The 20,959-nt window shown below is 38.4% G+C and overlaps 2 protein-coding genes across 4 annotated transcripts in view; one reads left to right on the forward strand and one right to left on the reverse strand.

Moving 5' to 3' along the window:
- Positions 1–242: 242 nt before the first annotated feature.
- NECAB1 (N-terminal EF-hand calcium binding protein 1) lies at positions 243–19,778 on the forward strand. Its single transcript, XM_067536182.1, has 8 exons — positions 243–374; positions 2,492–2,604; positions 5,092–5,168; positions 8,649–8,702; positions 10,608–10,720; positions 15,107–15,184; positions 16,170–16,261; positions 19,371–19,778. The coding sequence occupies exons 1-8, from the start codon at positions 340–342 to the stop codon at positions 19,400–19,402; spliced, it is 594 nt and encodes a 197-aa protein (XP_067392283.1). The 5' UTR covers positions 243–339; the 3' UTR covers positions 19,403–19,778.
- The window catches only part of CUNH8orf88 (chromosome unknown C8orf88 homolog), a 37,154-nt gene continuing 21,998 nt past the window's right edge, over positions 5,804–20,959 (reverse strand). For 2 of the 3 annotated variants that reach the window (XR_010917664.1, XM_067536236.1), the window contains one exon: positions 9,325–9,474. Coding sequence is in view for 1 of the 3 variants with exons in the window: in XM_067536236.1 (XP_067392337.1) it covers positions 9,466–9,474 (9 nt within the window). In the remaining 2 variants the exon portion in view is untranslated. Of the gene's footprint in view, positions 5,930–9,324; positions 9,475–20,959 lie in introns of those variants that run through there. The other variant, XR_010917662.1, reaches the window with a different exon arrangement.

A 20,959-nucleotide genomic window follows, 5' to 3' on the forward strand; every position in this document is an offset into this window, starting at 1 on the left:
CTGAAAACACCTTGCCATGAAAAATTTAGTGGTTTTTTTTACATCTCATCCCAATTCAGGATGAATTTTTTTTTCAAAGATGCAAAGTTGTTCGCAGGAACACACTTCAATTTTCCAGTTAACTCTAATCAAGGAGGAGCTCATGCATCTTCTGTTTTGGATTAAGGATGATGTTTCACTTACTCATATTGCTAATATATTAGGCTAATTCCCACCAATATTGTGTGTAATTTTTAGGACTATCAGACAGCCTCTAACTTGGAACAGTTTGTGACTCGTTTCTTACTGAAAGAAACATTGAATCAGCTGCAGTCTCTCCAGAACTCCCTGGAGTGTGCCATGGAAACCACAGAGGAGCAAACTCGTCAAGAAAGGTAAGCTAAATGTTTCCCCCAGTTGGGTATATATCAGGGGGCTGGAAGGAGGGGTTAAGTGGCATTAGATGATATACAATACTTTTATTTCTAAGTACTGTATATCATCTATATCATATGTGGGCCTAAAAATATCCCAGCAAGATGCACTTACTATACCCTAAATTTGCAAAGACTACTTTGGATTTTATTTTGGTGTCTCAGAGCATAAATGGGACACTAAATGACAAATCTTGCACTCCTTATTCAGATGTCAATGGGAGTTTTGCCAGAGGTAGGAGTGCAGGATCCAGTTCTAAGACTCTGATGCTCTCATAGCATGTGAGTTCACTGTCTCATCCATGAGAATGCAGACATTTTGTTGCTATTTGGGATGCTTATTTGCTTAAGTTATTTTATTTCATTTATTTGCAAGTTCTGGTTGCCCCATCTCAAAAAAAGATACATTAGAATTGGAAAAGGTACAGAGAAGGGCAACAAACATTATTGGGGGGATGGAACAGCTTCCATATGAAAAGAAATTTTTAAAACTAGGACTTTTCAGCTTGCAGAAGAGACAGCTAAGGAGGGATATGATACAGGACTATAAAATCATAAATGGTGTGGAGAAAATGAATAAGGAAGTGTCATTTACCCCTTAACATAACACAAGAACCCAGGGTCTCCCAATGAAATTAATCAGCAGCAGGTTTAAAACAAACAAAAGGAAGTACTGTTTCACAGAATACACAGCAATCTGTGGAACTTGTTGCCCAGGGATGTTGTGAAGGCCAAATCTATAATAGGGTTAAAAAAAGAATTGGGTAAGTTCCTGGAGAATGATCCATCAATGGCTATTAGCCAAGATGGTCACGGATGCAACCCCATGCTCTGAGCGTCCCTAGCCTCTGACTGCCAGAAGTTGGGAGTGAATGATGGGATCAGTTGATGATTGCCTGCTCGGTTCATTCCCTCTGAAGCACCTGGCATTGCCCACAGTTGGGAGACAAGATACTGGGCTGGATGGACCATTGGTCTGACTGAGTATGGCCATTCTTATGTTCTCTCCTCACGGGTAACCTTGACACATGAGATTAAATGAAACTGAAAATGACTAAAGAGCTGGTGACAGAAGTCCCAGTACAACTCCATCTTTAAAGACTTATGCTGTGGCTGTGAAAGAGACAAAGCTTCAGTCTACACACAGTTTTTGCACCAATTTAACTAAAGTGAATTCAGATAAATTTGTGCAATATTCTAGTGTGGACTCTCTTTTTATACCAGTGTAAATGTCTTAAATTGGTCTACCTTAAACGGATTAAAAGCAGCTAGACCAATTTAAGGCTCTCCTAAACTGATTTAAAAGTGTCCACACTAGGGGATTACACTGATTTAATTAACTATTTCAGAGGGGTTGTACTGCTGCCTGCAGTGAATAGGAATTGGGTAGTAGCCCTTTAAATAGTTTGTGAACCCTCTACAAGTCCTCATTGTTTTCCATAAATCATAAATTCCTAACATATTATTTTAAACAAACAATTTGACCAGCCATCCTAAGTATAGCCATGACATTAAATAAATGTTTTATTTAACTGAAATACTTCAGCACAGCTATTTTCACTGGTGCATCCAGCCTGCATTCTGTGCTAGCCATTCCTAGTCCTCTTTGCTTCCTAAATCCCAGATTAAAATCCTTTCACAATGTTACTTATTGTCACCATAAAACAGAAAATTTATCTTCTCAAGTAAGCATACAAGTTTTGATCCTTCATTGGTAACTCATCACATGATCCCAGTGCCTTTATGGGACCCATTGTAATCAATGGGACTCACCACAAATGCCAGTGCCTGTGCTAACGGTTCCCGGCGCAGCAGCAGAAATACAGTACAAACATGCCACCAGTTTTATGTCCCTACGGGATATTTGTGGGGTACTAACTTTCCTTCTTTTTCCCCCCTTAGTGAGTATCAAAATGGACACAGCTAATTTTAGCAGTGAAAGCCTAGAAAAATCACTCAATGGACATCTCTCTCCCTCTCCTTTTTTTTTTTTTTTTTTTTTTTTAATCAGCATCCCGACAGCAGAAAGAACACAGAGGCTTTGGCACATGCATTAACTATTGTCTGTTTCTATTTAGACAAGGACCAGCAAAGCCGGAAGTGCTCTCAATTCAGTGGCCAGGAAAACGTTCAAATCGAAGATTTCAGAGGAACAATAGCTTATCACCAAACAGCCCTTATTTTAATGCAGGTATTGTCATTTCAACTTTTAAATGTATTTAAAACACACACAGAAGCAAGGCAACCATGTATTTGTCCTCAAAATTTTAACCTGCAAGTCCAAATCAACTAAGGAAGCAACCTTCAATTTAATATAGCAGCCAATAGCTCTAACTGTAGCAGCAGAACAAATAAATATAATGCTACAGCCGCAAAGTCTCCCCTGCTTTAGGTCTATTTTATCGTCCTGTAGGGTCATTGTTTTTGTGCTGTGAACGGAGTACCCCAGTCTATATTTCTTAGCTATATTTATAGGCAGTAATGGTGGGAAGAAATGGGATTATAATACAGAGGTAGAAGAAACTCCAAGAAACAAAACAGCAAGAGTCCTGAGGCACCTTAAAGACTAACAAATTTATTTGGGCATAAGCTTTTGTGGGCCCATGAAGGACTCTTGCATGAAGGACTCTCACTGTTTTGCTAAAAACAGATTAACACGGCTACCCCTCTGGAATCCAAGAAACAAGTTTATGCTTCCTGCATTACTTACAGAGTGATCATGCGTCACGGGCAAGGGGACCAAGTGTGTTTATGTGTAAGAAAGAGAGAGAGAAATAAGGACATTAGCTTGAGGCAGAGCAGACATCTCTTACGTTGACATGAAGAATTAGAAATGACAATTTTGCTGTAGGGAAAAAGAACACTGAGAGGGTACCAAGCCAAAGAGAAATTTTGGAATTGTTGTCACTTACCCAGAAAGGTGCAGGGAAGGAATCCTCAGCCTAAATATAGATCTAAGGGCCATGACATCCATGCAACTGAGACACTGCAGAGCATGATGGGCGAAGGATTGATGCAGCCCACTTCTCCCCGCCTGGCCTTTTGGCTATATAATTCTCCCTGTTTGCAGGTGACATGTCCACTTCCCACCATGTAGTCTCTTGAGAAGTCCCTTCTATGGTGAACAAAATCGGTAGAATCTCCATTGCATAGGCTTTCTACTCAGTCCCTTACCCAGCAAAATTAAATGTTCACAGTGTTAGGTTCCCTGCCCTGCTGGAATGCAGTGAATTTTTGCATGAGCAAAGCCCTTTTACTTGATCTTTGATCACTTTTTCAGGATAGGATCTCATGTAATTATGTTACTACATTTCTAAATCACAGTGTACAGTGGAAAACCTGTATCACACCACTTTTAATTGTGCAACTGTAAAGAATTAACAAAGCATTTCCCACAAATAGTTAGGCTAATGCACTTTGCTAAATGAGCCTCTTCTATCTTCAGAATTCCTATTTGGTTAGCACCTTTGAAAGGTTTCTTTTTCCTAAGGCAAAATTGCCTTTTCTAATATCTTCAAAATGACCTAGGAGATTTTGACTCTGTCTCCAGCTAGAATCTCCACTTTTTTCTCCTCCTCCCTTTTACTCTGAACACGAGCTATGATATTTAATCTTAGTAAGTAATGCATACATCATAAAATAGGTTCTTAGATTTTCTCTCTACTCTATAATCCCACTTTTTCCTTCGTCACTGCCCATAAATATAGCTAATAATTATTGACTGGTGTTTTCTGTTCATAGTGATAAAACAGTGACCCCATGAGTTCACGAACATAATGGTATATGCAAAATGTCTATTTAGGTTCATTTAAGATGGTGGCACCCACATTGTGATCTGTGGACCAGTGGTAGTCCAGAGCCCCCTGAGAATTGGCTGGTCATATGGTGTTGGCTTGCCTCATTTCCAACTGTTAAATTACATTAAGACAGTTAAAAAGACGCAGGGAAATACCGTGATCATGAATGTGACGAAAAATTGTCCATGTTACAGCAAATGGGAAGAAAAGTACTCCACAAGACAGTATCTCTATTAAGAAGTGGCTAACACTAAGAAAAAGGTTGAGAATCCTTTTTCTAAGTTGCCAACCACTGTGTTATCGAAGAGCTAAACAAATGAAAGGTTCAAGTCTCCACTTCTCCATGTATCCAAACTTGTATTTGTTTTATTCCCTTCTTCTTCCTGTTTTCTTTTTTTCCTGTCATTGACTCCCTATAAGTAATGGGAGCATTACTTTGAGACAGTTTAAGCAACAAAAAGGAGAGGCTTGCATTCGGATCTGAATGTAGTTAGGTTAGGGCTTGGACTCATTTCCCTGGACAAGCAATTCCACACAACACCCCATGGAGTTTCAAAACACTGTAGTAAACAGAATGCAATTTAAAAATTAAAAAACTCAGTAATTTCTACTGCATATTGTGAAGAATCATATATTTTAGGAAATCACTATTACAGGAAAAAAATGTTTCAGTTTCATTTACTAGTTATGTATAAACAAATGTTGACAAGCAATTACATCCTACCCTTTTTTCAAGATGCAACATAAGTTACAAGCTAACAAAAGATTCTTACATGTATATTTATAGTAACATAAAAATAAACAAGTACATTGCATCCCAGCTTTCAGTAGCATTTTATCTTTTATTATGGTTATTTATTATTTATTTATTATTCTCAAAGGTTGGTTAGAGGAAGACAACCAATGGATGACCCAGATAAACAGACTCCAGAAGCTGATTGACAAGCTGGAAAAGAAGGTCTGCATTTTCTTTTATCATTTCTCTCTCTTATTTTCAGTAAAGATTTCTGAAGCAATCCCAAAACCATTAATGTTCTTCCTGCCATGTAATATTCACACTGCTGTTCTAACTAATGATGACAGCAACTAGAACAACAGCTATATGAGCGAAAGCACATGAATGCCCATGTTCTTTCTTTCACTTACTTACTCCTATTTGATGATTTCATTAAAAAACCACTCTTCACTGAATATTCACAGCTCTTCATCCTGAGTTGATATCTGATTCTCCAGAATAGACACATGCTGTATATATGTAAGACAATGTTTGCATACATTAATACGCAAAATCTGCTACCCTCTGTTAGTTACGTTTGATCAATACATAACATACCCAACACGAAATCATAAGAGCATGAAAAGTCAAGGCACTTAACAGCATCTACCATCTACTTCTCTACGCAGAGTCACACACTTCATCACTAGAACAAGCATCCACCACAGAGACCACACCTCAGCCTTACCAATGCCTTATTAAGGATGCCAGCCTTGCAGCACCCTCTACCCCAAGGCCCCCAGCTCCATCAAAACAAACAGATCAGCTGTCACACCCCCTTTGTGCAAAGATATGAAAAACTACACATACTCTTTTCTGGGGAACAGCATTTTATTTATCTTATTTACATTTATTTTCCATTCTGCAAGCACAGTGTCCCAGTGTCCATTCTGTGTAAGATGTGGGCGTGTTCTTCACCTCTTCCTGTTAGAGCCATCCCAATCCTGCTGGACAAAAATTCTCTTATGGCAGGGTTTTCTGTCACAGAATGCCAACTGGTCAAAATCAAAACGTTTTGTGGAGACGGTTCTATTTTGACAAAGCTCTGATGGAATTGTTTGGCTTTCTGTCAGTTTGCCCGCCTGGCTCTTGGGCAGCCTGCCTTGTGGGCTAATGGGGAGTCAGGAGCCTGAAAACCCTGGTTTCTGGCCAGCTAGGGCTTCCTGGCTTTCAACTCCCCTTCAGTACACCAGGTGGGCTGACAGGGAGCTGCGAACCTGGCAGCCCGGGGCCAGCTATCAGGCTTGTGGCTCCGTGGTAGTTTGGGCATCCTGGGCCCACAGCTGTGATGCAGGCTGCAGTCCCTGAACTAGGGACCCCCAGGCTTCCCGGGTCCACAGCTTGGACTGCCCTAGAGCCAGGGCTCCATTCCTTTTTGCAGTAAATTTCAAAATATCAAAATCCTCCATGAAACAAAATCACATTTCTCTTTACAGTTCTTCCCACTTCCAACTTGAGTCACCATATGGTACCGCATCATTACCAACCAAGCCACTGCAGTGAAAGTTACCCCTGCACAGAGAGCCAGCACAAAGCCTATGCATCAGTTAAGTCCCACTTGAGATCTGTTTGGAGGGATTAAGTGGTGCATAGCTCTTATGTTGGCCCTCTGCATAGGGTGAATTTCACCTTAGAAAGTCTTGTACTTTCAAATTTATAGAAGGAATTTGAACATGTTTTAAATTAGCCTTTCAAAACTTTTGGACCAATTTTGCCATAAGTTATGTAAATGCCATACATTTTGTACGAGAGCAGAATTTGGCCTACTTCTTTCTACAGTAAGGTGAAGTCTGCAGTAGTATTTGTTGCCACTTTATGCTGTGATCTCTTTCTTTGCCTCTTTAGCTTTATTCCTGTCCTTAGAGTTTAGTACGAGAAGTATATGAAGGCCACAAGAAGTATAATGAGATACAGTTTCCTGCATGGTTCTCTATCGGAAGTCTTTGTGCTCACAGATAAGCCATTACAAATAGTTTCCTCACAAATTTTGTGATTTCCTATCCAAATTCTGCATGAGATGCACAATTACACAGCCATTGATGAGTGAATGTCATTTCACTACTGACTTATTCTCCACCGCTGATGGTGGTGCTTCAGCGGATACCATGTTTACTTAAACTCTACTGGCAAAGTCACATCTGCTGTTTGCTTCGAGCTATTGTGTTTGCACTGACAAAACGCCTGCTTCCCAAAGTTAATCAGTCATTGCCCAGTTGTATCCACGTCTGGGAAAAGAAAAAACATCTTTAACTTTCAGACACAAAGAAACACAGACTGGGTGTTGCCATTTGCCAAATGCTGAATTTTGCTTCACAAATTTAGTTCTTATCTGTTCTGAAGTGTGAAGAAATTGGCCCTGGTGCTAAGATACCCATATGTCACTGGGTAGATCTACACTTCGAGCTGGAGGTATAAATTCCAGCTCAAGGAGACATACCCATATTAGCTCATGAATGGATAGGTAGTCCGGGTGGCTCCTTTGTGGCTCACATCACCACAACTACTCCCTATATTTAGTGCACTAGCTCAATCAGAGCAAGCCCAGGTATGTCTCTTCAAGCTGAAATTTACACCTCCAGCTCAAAGTATACACGTGCCCACTAGGTTACAAGTATTCCTATTTGTGTAGTATTATAGTGCCTCCTTCAGTGGGCATTTGCTAACTTTGTACATACATTACTAGGTGTGTTCACACAAATGGAAGATTTGCATGTGAAGTAGGTACATTTGCAACCTCAGAAATGAACCTGATAATCAGGCTAATTGCAAGCAGATAGTTTCAATGCACATGCAGTTCTGCTTTGTGGCTGTTCCTTCCCTAGAAGCTTCTCCAATCCAGCAGATGCTTTTAAAAGCTAATTTACAACTTCTAGCATATATACTCTTTCACTGCTGCAATGTGGATCCTTGTTACTGCACAGCTGGCTGTATGCAAGATTTCCCGGCTATGAATGCTAGTGGTTGTGGAACACTCTTCAAGGCCTAATTGAGCTTCCTTGTTCTATTGGGCACATTTAGCAGGTACTCATTAATAGAGGGATTTGCTCATAATCCTACCTGTGAATAAAATCTACACAAGTTTCTTCTGTACAAGCCTTTATTATGACAAAACCTAAGACTTCATTCAGTCATTGCCTCTTGTATATGACATCTTCAATAGACAGTTTTCTTTTGTGAATGTGACTGAGCAGATTTATCACAAATTAACATTTTGCTTCTTTATGTAGCTATTAATGGGATTTGAAAGCTATATAAATATATATTTAAAGATAATGCTAAATTTGATCCAGCCTGTAGCTCTTGTACAGCCACTGAAGTGGGTGAGGTTCTGCAAACAATGCGTAGGTCAGATTAACAACTAATAAATAAGCAGAAAGGACTTAATTTAAACTCTTCATTCTAAGTAGGCATATAGCAGAATCAGGTTTGGAATGGCCCATTCTACAAAAAAAAGTCTAAGTCAAATCTACAGCAGTGATTTTCAACCTTTTTTCATTTGCAGACCTCTACAGAATTTCAAATGGAGGGGAACCCCCCTTTGGAAATCTTAGTCTGCAGACCCCCAGGGTCCATGGACTGCAGGTTGAAAACCACTGATCTAGAGCATTACCCACAGCTAATCTTGTGTGTTTATATTTGCATTCTTTCCCCCTCGGTCACAAGGATCTAAAACTTGAGCCACTGGAAGAAGAGATTTTGGAAGGAAACACAAAATCTGTAAGTATTTTTCAAGGCAGTGATTTCATTAAGGTATTTATGGACCAATTCTGTGTGGTGCAGATAATATCCACTTGGAGTAGATTGAAATCACCAAACTCACTTTTACGCTAATAAGGATCTATTTTATTGCAGCAGAGCACCACTGCACAAGAGATAATACCAAGATTTAAAAGACCTTTTCTGGGGAAGATGGAGTATTACCCAAGTGAGAGGACATGAGAAAATATCCATTACGTAGAGATAATGAACAGAGATAGTGAATATTAAAAAATAAAGAAATAAAAACATATCCAGAAATTAATACAAATGACAAGTTGGTCTACATGCCAAGAGTAAATTTTCCAAATAAATTGGTGTTGATACCAATGTTAAACCTTACATCAAATATGTATGAAAAGAGATAGCCAATGGTCTCCCTTAACAGAATCAAACAAGAAAAACATTAACAAGAAAAGATCAAATGAGTCATATGATTTTGGATAGCTTGCTCATGAGATAGTATAGATGCAAGTTGATCAATGAGACAACCATACCTATAATCAAGCCAGGAATCAAAGCCTATACCAAAGATTCTATCATGTTGGTTGTTAAGCAATCATGATTTCTTAAAATATTGAACAAGCAAAGTAACGTTTTAATGGATGAACCAACATGCAAGACATAGCATATTAGAATTATAAGCATCAATAAATCAGGATGAAAAGGTCTGTTGTCTTCTCCACTTCCAATTATTCTTCTAGAGCTTTACCTTTCATCAAGGTTATTCATTCTGTAGAGGGGACAAACTTTGAGTCAACGTATAATTTAAATTATTATTTTCAACAGGTCACTTCCAAAAAGTGACTACAATATCATGACCATATTGTAAATTTTTTTTGCCTTTATTTTATTTAATTTCACAAGGACTAAATCCAAAGTGAAGCAGAAACATACGTCTTCTTCTTTACCTACAATAGTAGACCTACTATTTCCTGATGATGTGTCTGAGAAAGCCCTATACTGGAATATATATATATATATAAATAGGGTTGTATTCCATAATTTAAATAATTTTTGTTGTGCAGTTTGTAGTATTACGGTTTGGACTTGTGAGTAATTAGGGTCAAAGGGCTGTACAAGTGGGTCAATGAACCAAACTTCCATATCTGCAGACTTAGGTTCAAACTATACATCTGCTTGCATATTGATTCATCCATTGAAATGTGTTGACTTTTTTTATTAAATAAGCAACTATTATTTCTTGACATAACAGTCAACACAATAGAAATGCTGGTCCAGGCTTTAGACAAGTCATATACATTTTCAACAGTGGCCACTGATTTTGGGCGCCCAACATGAACATCAGCCTACTTTGATGCAAGAAAAGCACTTGTAACATATGTAGATTATTTTACTCTAAGGTTCCAGAGCATTAAAACAGTGGATTACAAACCACTAAAGAATATGAGAATATGGAGTAGGCAACTGTTTTATTTTACACGACGGAATCATTTCTGCTGGTCTTAGATTTTATAAAAGCTTGTATTTAACAAAAGCTAAATTTGGGGGCAAATTGGAACTGAGAGTAAGGATTCCTGTAACATTAGTATTTTTAAATTATTTGTGCGGTACTTGATCTCTCGGTCTGATTGTTGCAGTACATTTTTTTCATTTAATTAAATAAAGTTGGATATAAATAACATAATGGATTTGGGGATACTCAACTTGAGAAACCTAGGGCCTGATGTTTAAAGGTGTTAATCACCCATCAGCCCAATTGAAGCTGATGGGAGCTGAGGTGCTGAGCACATCTGGAATTCAGGCCATAGATTTCTCATATTGGGAACCTGACAATTTTCTTAATTTAAAATATAAGGAATTGATAGGAGGCATATAACAATGAATACTTAATATCTTTATCAGCACATAATGATTGTTCAACGCCAAATGTCCGTGCTAGAGGAAGAACTAGAAGAATTCAGACTCGCTCTGAAACAGTATGTGGATTCTGCTTCTACTCGGACTGGATGTTTGCAGTAAGTATGATGTTATTACCATTGTGGCATGAGGGAAAGGGAGACATTCTGCGTCACACTACAGATACGAATACTTGTTTAAATGAGTCTCAAACTTCGGGTGGACCATGTTAATAGAGAAACTGTCTCACAGACGACCGCCCCTCCCATTCATGAGCATGTGGAACATCTCTTTTATGGCGCTAAGGAACATACATGAGGGCAGAGTAGGACAGGACTATTGGAATCAGAGGGAGCATTCAAAGCATATTGAAGGTTCAGTTATTCAGTGTAGGGACTTGGGCCCCACTGTAAAAGTGGACAAAAAATTTAACATAAATGATGAATAATTTGAAAATCACAAAACGTGTTGAATTATTCAGTGAATAGTATTTGCCCAGCTTTTGTCCTTTTTAACAGAGGCTAATTAGGGAAAGGCCTGGAAGTGAGAAGAGCAATAGGATATCCTTAGGTACAGCAGACTCTTTTAAGGGAGGCTGTTTTGTAGGGTTTTCTTGGGATCTGTGGGAAGGGGAGCTTTTGAAGACAAAAGAGTAGACTCCCCCCCCCCCCAAGTGCATACTTCTCTGGGATAGGGCCTCAGCAAGCTTCCCCTACCCACTTCTTTTAGTTCTAGTCCTGCAAAACATCCCACAAAGGCATATAAAGCTCTGCCCATGCAACTCACTTTGTAGGATCAAACCCTTAGTTTGGAACTCTTTCAAAGTTGAATAAAAGACTGATTTCCTGCCTACCATAGCATGACTGTTGTGAATGAATGGGCTTTTTTCTTTTGCTGTACTCTAATCGGTTACTCTCTGATGTCTCATACCTGTCTGTTTTCCAGGCAAGTATGCTAGCACCCAGCTAAACTCCAGTGAAATTTAGAACCCAAAAGCAGTGCTATTCAGGGAAGGAAGACTGTTACTTTTATGTTACAATGCACCTAAACAAACCACAGAAGAAATTCTATGCCATACTGCCCATCCAATGACTTGCATGTTCCACCCCTCATCCATCTGAGGGAAATTTAAAATTACCTGTAGTGATGATTGTGTTTATTTGCTAAGAGATGTCCATCCAATGACTTGCATGTTCCACCCCTCATCCATCTGATAGTGCCTGGGAGCCATAGTCACTGACAAGGACTTGTCATTGTGCTAGGTGCTGTACAAATCAAACAAGATGGTCCCTGCCCCACAGAGTTTACAATCTAAGTAATATATAAACAGAGGCATAATGCTAGACTAAAGGCATTTGTGTTTATTTTCCTATTAGAATTGATTAAAGGAAAGATTCCATCCCTGCACTTCACTAAAAAGTTAGAAACCAGAGGGTTTTTAACGCACTTAATTAGGCTTGGAAAGATTAGATTTTTATCAGTAAATGTCAATGCCACACAAACTGACAAAAATATTTCCATTGATAATAATCAAAATTTACAGATCATAAAATTAAGGAAAATGCTGCTTGAGAACTTTAGAGTTTGATTTAAAGATATTTACTTTGTATCTTTTGACTGGTAATTTTGACAATTTGTTTTAATTATAAAGCTTTAACTTTTGAATCTCAACATCTAGTCATTAAATATTTGTCAGACCCCTATCCTCATTATTTCCCCACAACTGTGAAAATTTAAAGAGATAAAAACTGGGGAAAATGTTTGAAATAAACACTGATATTATTCATTGAAATTATAAAAAATAAAAATTAAATTCTGCCAAGCCACCATTTAATGGACAAAATGATCATTAGCTGAGTAACACCAGGGATGTTTAGCTCATTTTGTGTAAGCCTGTGAGCTAGTGTTTGAATCACTACCCTGTAACCTGACCAAATTTAATGGGATACTATTTTGCATGGGAATGAACTGTACAGGAAAGACATTGTACAGATTAAGTCACAGAAGTAGAGGAGAAGCACTATATCTCAAGATTCCATAGAAAATGAGTGATGCAGACAACACAGTAGAATTTGTAAGGAAAAGAATCTCAAGTCATTAAAACATATATAGGATTATAATACCAGCTTCTGCGTCAGGAAAAACAGTGAGCCTGATTCTCAGCTCTGGCTGAGTAGCACGCAGGAGAAGACCCATGGTGAGGAACAAAAGACTATATGGCTCACCAATTCTGGGCCTGGTCAGCCCCTAGCATATGTTGGAACAAGTTCAGGGCTGCTCTAATTTACAGTTGGTTGCCTATGGCTGGGGCTGTTCTAGTAAAAGTGAATAACCACATTTCCTTATTCTTGGACTTTCCCACTACACCAGGAGCTACACCATCCCAGCCTTGCTCTTAAGAAAAGGGAGCTTCCTGCTGGTGTGACCCAATAATTTTACTTCCCCTTTGCAGTGGCAAAGTAGCATGATGGAAAATCAGGTCCACTGAATGTCCTGGAAAGGGAGATCAAAGAGGAAACGATATCTAGTAAAGCAGCAATAATGGGCAACTTCAGCTAAACCCAAGTCATGGGGTCATGACTCATGCCAGGACAAGGTTGGAGAAGCCTTAAACAATTGGTTCTTGGAACAGCTCTCTTTAAACCTTGGTATATGTGGGGAAGAGGACAGTCTCAATTTAGGATTGGCACTAGTAAAATATTTCCCAAACAGAACACTTATCCATCAAAGTGCTGATTCTATGGACTGGACATGACTCACCATGAGAGACATTGTATGGAAATGAAGTTAAAGAAAAAATGAATTTTCTGTAATATTTGGGAATGGTTGACTATATTATGGACAAAGGTACCATCACCCTAGGGCCAAGAGATGGAAAAGCAAACAAGAAAGGCACCTGCAACAAAAGAAAGTTTACTCATATCAATGCATTTTTAGTAACACTGAACTACGCACTTGTCATAAGAAAAATCCTCAAATGTTTGAAAATTTAACTTAAAGAGCATATATAAAAAGGAAGACCTGATTTGTTTTCCCAAATTAGAAAATATTTGGTATGCCAGTGGTGCCACCTACTGGTCACTTTGATTCATTCTGGGTGTTTTATTTTGTGCTATTGTATGTAGTTTCTGACCATCTTTTTATATTGTACAGTGTCCTATTCATGCAGCAGGAAATAACAGAACTAATAAATCAGGGTGGACTCGTTACCTGTTACATCTTAAGATGTCATGTGAGTCCAATTTTCAAACAAAACAGTAATATTTCCAAATCTCACATTTGGATCTTCAAATAGCCTATAACTATCCTTTTTTGCAGTACACATCCAGTTGCCAATTTGAGCATCCAAATGCAGGATTAGCAAATTGTATCAAGACTTATATATTTGAAAACTAGCTCCCTGCATATGTAAGGTTTATAGAGTTCACTAAAGCAGATGACACTGTGGGAAGGATTGGCATATGTTCCATGGGATGCTGTATGCCACCATGGATTGGTAGATGAACTCCATGGCAAGAATATGACAAATGGAGGAATAAACCCAAGGGCAGACAATACAGTGGGGAAATTTTTTAAAGTTTTTCTCAGACAGGGACTGTTACTGTGTTGTTTGTTGGTACAGTAGCTAGTACAATGGGATCCTATTCCACGTGTGGGGTTCCTAGGTGCTATCACAATAGAAAAACATGATAAAAAGATACTGTTTAAACAAGTGTATGAGCAGCTGACAGTGACCATTCCATCTTCATGCCACATATGGCTGCTTGCTTCCAAAGCACCTATCCCGCAGTCTTATCCTGCTTTGATGCACTTCTCACATCTGAAGGACAGAACATACACAATGTAATTCTTCAGTGAAGCTGCATCATTTAGGCCAAGATTTTCAAAAGTGACTCATGACATAGATGCCTTAATTTCTGGGTGTTCCACTCTGAGACACCTTACCCAGGGTTTTGTTTTTAAGAGGATGGGTGATCAGCCCTTTCTCATAATAGGACCCCTTTAACCGGTCTCAAATTGAGCACATAAGTATTGAGGCATCAAAGTCACTACTCTGTTGAAAATCTTGTCCTTGTTTCACAACTTACTTCATGTGCTCTCTGTGGGAAACACTACTATTCTGGTTTGCTATGCAGCACACTTGGATTAGTTTCTATAATATTGAACCACGTTTAAGATAAAGAATCCTAACATTTGGAACCATATGAAAAATTAATTTTGTAAATAAGAGTCCACTATAAGTTCTAATTTTAACAGCTAGAAATAAAAATTCTGCTTAAAAATACCATGCAGTATATCACAGCTAAGAGTAGAAAGGAACTGAAGTCATTTGCAATACAGATACCTCTAACTCCACATATCTGTCCCCCAGACTATACAGTTGTATTCTTTTTACATGAATCACTGAGTATTGTTCGGTCACTGGTCAGTAGCTTGGAAAAAGTGTGCTTGCCTGCTGCCTTAGTCAATGGTTTATTATAATAATTCTGTCCTACAATTCCTAGTGTTTCCATACAGAAGCTTTCAAGTGAATCCCGCTTCATCGTTTATGAGTTCTGGGAGAACAGCAGTGCCTGGAATAGGCAAGTAGTGAGATTAATCTTTCATTAAATTAATAAAAGATATTTATATCCAATACTTTTCATGCAGTTATTTTATAAATATCTTTTATTAATTTAATGAAAGATTAATCTACTTTCCAATTAAATGCCATTAAGAATGCTTCATAACAATTCACTTTTTTCTGCATTGAGTTTAACACAATATTTGAATATCTAGGTAAAAATATTGGAAAAAAACATCCACTAATCTGACTTGAACAGGAAGAAGCTGAGGGTGGAGGCACATAGAGTTAGGAGTCATCAGAATAGGGACAGTAGTTGAGTACAGAAGGGATCAAATGATGCTGGCAAAGCTAATGCCAGAGTGACAAGAAGCCAAAAGGGGACAGAAAGGTTGCAGTCTTGCAACATACGTAAGCACCTGTGTAAGTTTAAGCCTGTAAGTGGTCATTGGTGCTTCCCCCAAGATTTCCTACCCCTACCACAAAAGCCCAGCCGGCTTCTAGTCTCTCTTCAGGTCTGAACTGAGTTTTATTATTTAAAAAAAAAAGATCAGGCCCACCAATCTGAATGTGGAATCCTATTATTTTGGGGTTTTCTGCAGCTGAGTATCTTGGTTATAGACTCCAGCCCAATGAGATCAGAAAGGGTGCATTTACCTTCAGAAACAGTAATAAGGAGGTTTGAAAAGGCACTTCAACATCATTGGATTAGACAAATTACCATACAGGATCAGACCAAAAATCCATTTAGTCCAGTTTCCAGTATCAGAGCCTTCCAAGGAAGATGCAAGAACCCTACAGCTGGCTGAGATGGGAAAATTTGCCCCTCACATTAGGTATAATCCTGGTCTCTTAATAGTTAGAGATTGGTCGAAGCCCTGAAACACGGAGGTTTAATATCCCGTCCAAAATTTTTGTAATTATAATTATGAATTTCTGGCTATTATTCATGGCCCTATAAATATTCAGTCCTTTTAAATCTTAAATTCTTATCACTTATACAGCCATCTCCAGATGAACTACAGCAAGACATTCCAAAGGAGTAACGTGGACTTCTTGGAAACTCCAGAACTCATGACAACTATGCTAGTACCTGGTAATTATCAAGTTTTTCACAATACTTTACTTGTTTCAATATAAAGACTTCACATTGACTATAATGTTCCATATGTGAAACAACTGCAGAATTTGCCCTTTTTAGTCTTTTTTTTTTTTTGGTAGTTTTGCCTCTGTTCTGCATTTTTTTTTCCCTTTTCCTTTAAGCATCAAGGGTTTGTACACAGTACTACAATTGTTAATACTCATCAGCAGTAGGAACATACCTTTTCTCCAATAGGAGGAAGTATAGTGTAAGATTATTACAAATTAAACATGAAACTAACAAATATGGTACAGAAAATATCCAGAATATAAAGGAGTTTCCTTGTAAATAGTAACACTGTAACCGTTTTTGCACTACTGGTTTAAAAATATTTAGGCAGAATATATGTCGGCTTTCTGATGAAGAACTAGATTTCAATTTAATTGCAGCTGCTTGATAGAATGAATGGTCTTAATTTACTACCCAACTGTGCATATTTCCTGCAACTTTTCTCCAAACTCCATTCTGAAAAGCCAATACAGAAGGAGTCCCAAATTACAATTAATATTATTTGCATTACAGTAGCACCTAGTACAAAGTGATACACATGCACCTTTAAGAGAAACTTCCTGTCCCAAAGAGCTTGCAGTCTAAGACAAGAACAATGATGAATTTTTCAGATGGAGAACTGAGGCCCAGAGAGATTAAGTACTTTGTCCAAGGCTATACAGGAAATCTGTGACAGAGCTCAGAATTGACCCCAGATCTCCTATTGTAGGAATTGGGCCTACAAGTCCCTAACCAATGCCTTACTTCTAGACCATTCTCTTTCTCCAGTAGAATAACTGGGCCAATTCGTGAGTTTTTTTCCATCAAGCAAATTCTCATACACAAAACTTTGCTGACTTCAAATGAGAGTTTGCCTAAGTAAGGAACGTGTGAACCCTAACCAAGAATGATTGGCTCAATAATTTAGTAAGATAATGCACTATTTCCCTCTGCATGATAGTATCAGCCTACATTGTGCCAGTGGTTGCACTGTAATTCAGTAAGGGATGGAGAAAGAAGAAATAGTGGTGTTCCAATCATGGCAGGGGAAAGTAGGATTAGCATCAAATCAAATAAAATGTAAATATTTATAAATGTCTAAATATAAAGATGTCTGAAACTGAATTTAAAAGATGATGCTTAAAGTATGCACTCTGCCTTTTAAGTGGGATTTTAGTCTACAGCATTCCTCCAGGTAGGTTATTACCATGGCAACCACAGTATTGCTCATCATGAATTCCTTACTCAATAAAAACCATAAGAAACTACTATTTAGGATAGGCACAGTTTAATTTTTCACAATTTGTTATATTTTCTTTTAGAAATATATATACACCTATGCTAAGTATTTTTAATAAGTGCAGTAATTCCAGCATAAAAACCTTCATACAAATTTGTATTAAAGGAAAGAAAAGGCTTGAGATAGCAAAAATGATGGCTGCTAGGCAATCACTATATTCTATGCAACAGTCACATACAGTGTAGACTGAGACCTGCTTAAAACTCAGTGAAGAAAAAAACCCTGCAATTCTGTAATTGATTTAGCCTAGGAAAGCCCATCTTTTTTAACCCAATTGTCAAGCTGAATTGAACAAGATGAATTGACTTCTCCAAGGTCACACCCTGAATCTGTGACTCAAGAAAGATTATAAAACAGGAACACAATCCTGGTAACCCTTAATCATGTGAGTAATCCAATTCATGTCAATAGGAACCTGGTCACCAGGACTACTCACAAGAGTAAGGGTTTGCAGGAGTGAGATCTGGGATTCTTCTTGCAACAGTAGCCAATGAGGTCAATAGATTCTGATCACTCATTTGACAGGGGTGTCACTCTTTTGTAACCCTGACCCATGTCATTTGACTGGTTATTAGTCGAAGATCAGTGACCAGGCCCACTTGTTCCAGGCTCTCTATGAGGTTGTCATGAACCACTTAGTACTAGCTTTGATGTATTCTTCTTACCCTACACATTGGAAAGGGTAGAATGCCCAGCATAGTTGGAATACTTTTTGCTTAAGACTGACACTCATGTTCCTGAATTTGATGTTCATAAAGCAGGCATCCAGCCTTAGAAGCAGCTCATCAAAGCTTCGTACTTCATGATGTATTCACAATGCTCCATCTCATTGCCCATACCATTCCAGCTGCTTAATTGAGAGTAGGGTAAGGAAGGCTGCTATCTGGACTTGGACAAGAGGAATGTGCTGATTATAAATACTGCCTCTGTAGTGAAAATGTGACTACAAAGGAGGATCCAGTTCCTATGGAAATAGTCCAACACCACTGATTTTGATTTAAAAACAGGGACAGGAATCTGCAGGAATCACAACAGTTTCTTGGGCAAGGTACCTTTGCCCTATGAGGCTGTTGTACCTTGCACCTTATTTTGCACTAGCTGATGAAGAAAGTAGACAGACACCTCACTCAGCTACCCTAACTTTGAAGGTTGTTGTGGTAGAGTACATCTTCCCCAAGGACAATCACCAGTTATGTCCCACACCTTCCTTGTGGTGCAGATGACCATAGTTAAAGGGAAGACCTACCATATTTATGGTACCACACCCCCGGATACTGAGCTGTAGGATTAGGATTCATTTGGACAAAGGTTTACCAAACCACTGCTGCAGCCCTAAGCATTTCAGACAACTAGACTTTCATGGCCAAAGTTGGGTGGATCTAAGGAAAGAAGTTTCCATTGTGATCAATTTCCTTCTCTAAGGCACATATTGGGAATTTAAGAAACTATTCTATAAAAGGTGTAAACTACTGCACTAAAAGCTTTCTGCCCCTTCTCCACTTTTCTGCTCAACTCCCTAACCAACTTCTCCTGGACAACCACTCTCCTCCCCTGACTAAGCAATTTCTGTCCTTGAAATGCATATCTCCCATTATCTTTGATGGGAACTAAACAGATGAAGAATGGTTTAATATTATTTCTTTAGGCTAGCAGAGGAGTAGATAATAGATTATCTATTTAGAATTTCAAGAAAGGGTTTGGGGCAGAAGGGAGGAAGAAAGAGGAACATTGTAAAACTAAAATAAGAAGTAGTCAATAAACATTTTTCTTTTTCAGCTTCTTGGTGGGTCCTGAACAACAACAACTAAAAGCTTTCACTGTGGGTCCAAGTAATAGTAAATGTTATATTTTGCATTCAAACAGCATCCATACAGCAGTGAATAGGTGCTACAGCTAATGGACTGGGATATAACATTGTTTCTGTATCGTGGGCACAATATTTTGCATTTTAAAATATGGAAAAATTATGTATGCGTTACAGTCTTTCCTTGTGACTATTTTGGTAAAACATTTTTACAAGCTTATGTAAGGACACTTGTGGCCCTGCTAAATTGTTAGGTGTGTGTGCTCAAGCCAGTCAAATTATCGTACAGAAATGTGTCTTACAGAAATGATGGTCAGTGTATGTGAGCGTAAGTACTTTGACTGGTTTTATCTTTATGTTAAATAAATAGTTACTCCAAACTGCCATTTTGTCCTCTTTTAAAAAAAAACTGGTATAAACTTGAACAATCCTATTTTCACGAGCAACAACTGAAATTTTCAATGCCATATTAACTTGCAATGTAACTAAAAACGATCAACTAAAAATTGGGAGGTTAGAATAGGATTCTCAATTAGCTCCATATTGCTATGTACCCTCCTCAAGTACAATACCTCAAGTAGTTCTTCAATCACAGTACTTGAGAATTAAACTTAAGCAAGCATTTAGGCTATCAACATTTCAAAAATTTCCATAAGATGTACATATGATAATTTTACAAGAAAAAGATGCTCTCATTAAGACCATCTGTCCTTTCCTTTTGCATGTTTAAGGGTATGTCTACACTGACATAGACGCTGCCGTCAGATCGACCTTTCTGGATTGATTGAGCGGTCAGTGAAGACCCCCTCAATCGATCCAGAAGTCAACGCTGTAAAACCACATCCTCAAGTGATGTAGTGCTGCATTGACGGGAACGTGGTTCCTGTCGGTGCAGTGCAGATGCCGCGCAGAAGGGAAGCACAGCAATAGACGGGAGTTATGCAAGCTACATAGAGTAGCTTGCGTAACTCCTGTCGACTGTCGCCGAATCGCCAGGTAAGTGTAGACCAGGCCTAAGACTGATTTCTAGGAAAAACAGAAGTAAAATGTAGACTATCCTTTCCACTTGCAATAAAATTTGAAAACTATTATAGAACATGTCAGTACTGATTGGAGGAAAGAGACAGTTACTTAGCCAGGTACAGATCATTAGCTACAGCAATTAACAACTAGTCTGGTTTCCTATTTTGATAGAGTTGGTTTGCTCATCCTTAGCTTTAAATAATACATTTAAGAATATGGTTTCAGGGTAGTGAGAAAATTTCCTTTTTTGTCTTTTGTTAAGCAAAGCAGGCCATGTCGCTACTGGGATGGAAAAATCCACAAGCCTTCAGGAAGTGATATCAATCCAGTGGATGGCTGTGTTACCAATAATCTGGTGCTCTTCTATAGTGTTTATGGGCACATAACATCATTAAAGGGTTATGCATAGGGATCATCTTTTCATACAACTATGCTCTCTAAATTCTGGTTTAATTTGTTTCCCTAAGGTTTACATTTTTTCCCCCCTTTCCAATGGGTAAGGTAATCTGGTTTAGAATTCAACAAAGTCAAATGCCAA

The sequence above is a fragment of the Emydura macquarii genome, unplaced genomic scaffold (genome assembly GCF_026122565.2).
Source record: "Emydura macquarii macquarii isolate MOO-44397 ecotype Brisbane River unplaced genomic scaffold, CSIRO-AGI_Emac_v2 contig_383, whole genome shotgun sequence".
Taxonomy (NCBI): domain Eukaryota; kingdom Metazoa; phylum Chordata; order Testudines; family Chelidae; genus Emydura; species Emydura macquarii.

Bases quoted from the DNA above. Each gene is read 5' to 3' on its own strand.
- NECAB1 (XM_067536182.1), top strand. From the start codon at position 340: ATGGAAACCACAGAGGAGCAAACTCGTCAAGAAAG. The intron at 2,605-5,091 runs GTATTGTCATTT...TTATTCTCAAAG, and splicing joins CAGCCCTTATTTTAATGCAG to GTTGGTTAGAGGAAGACAAC. The intron at 16,262-19,370 runs GTAATTATCAAG...TTTCTTTTTCAG, and splicing joins GACAACTATGCTAGTACCTG to CTTCTTGGTGGGTCCTGAAC.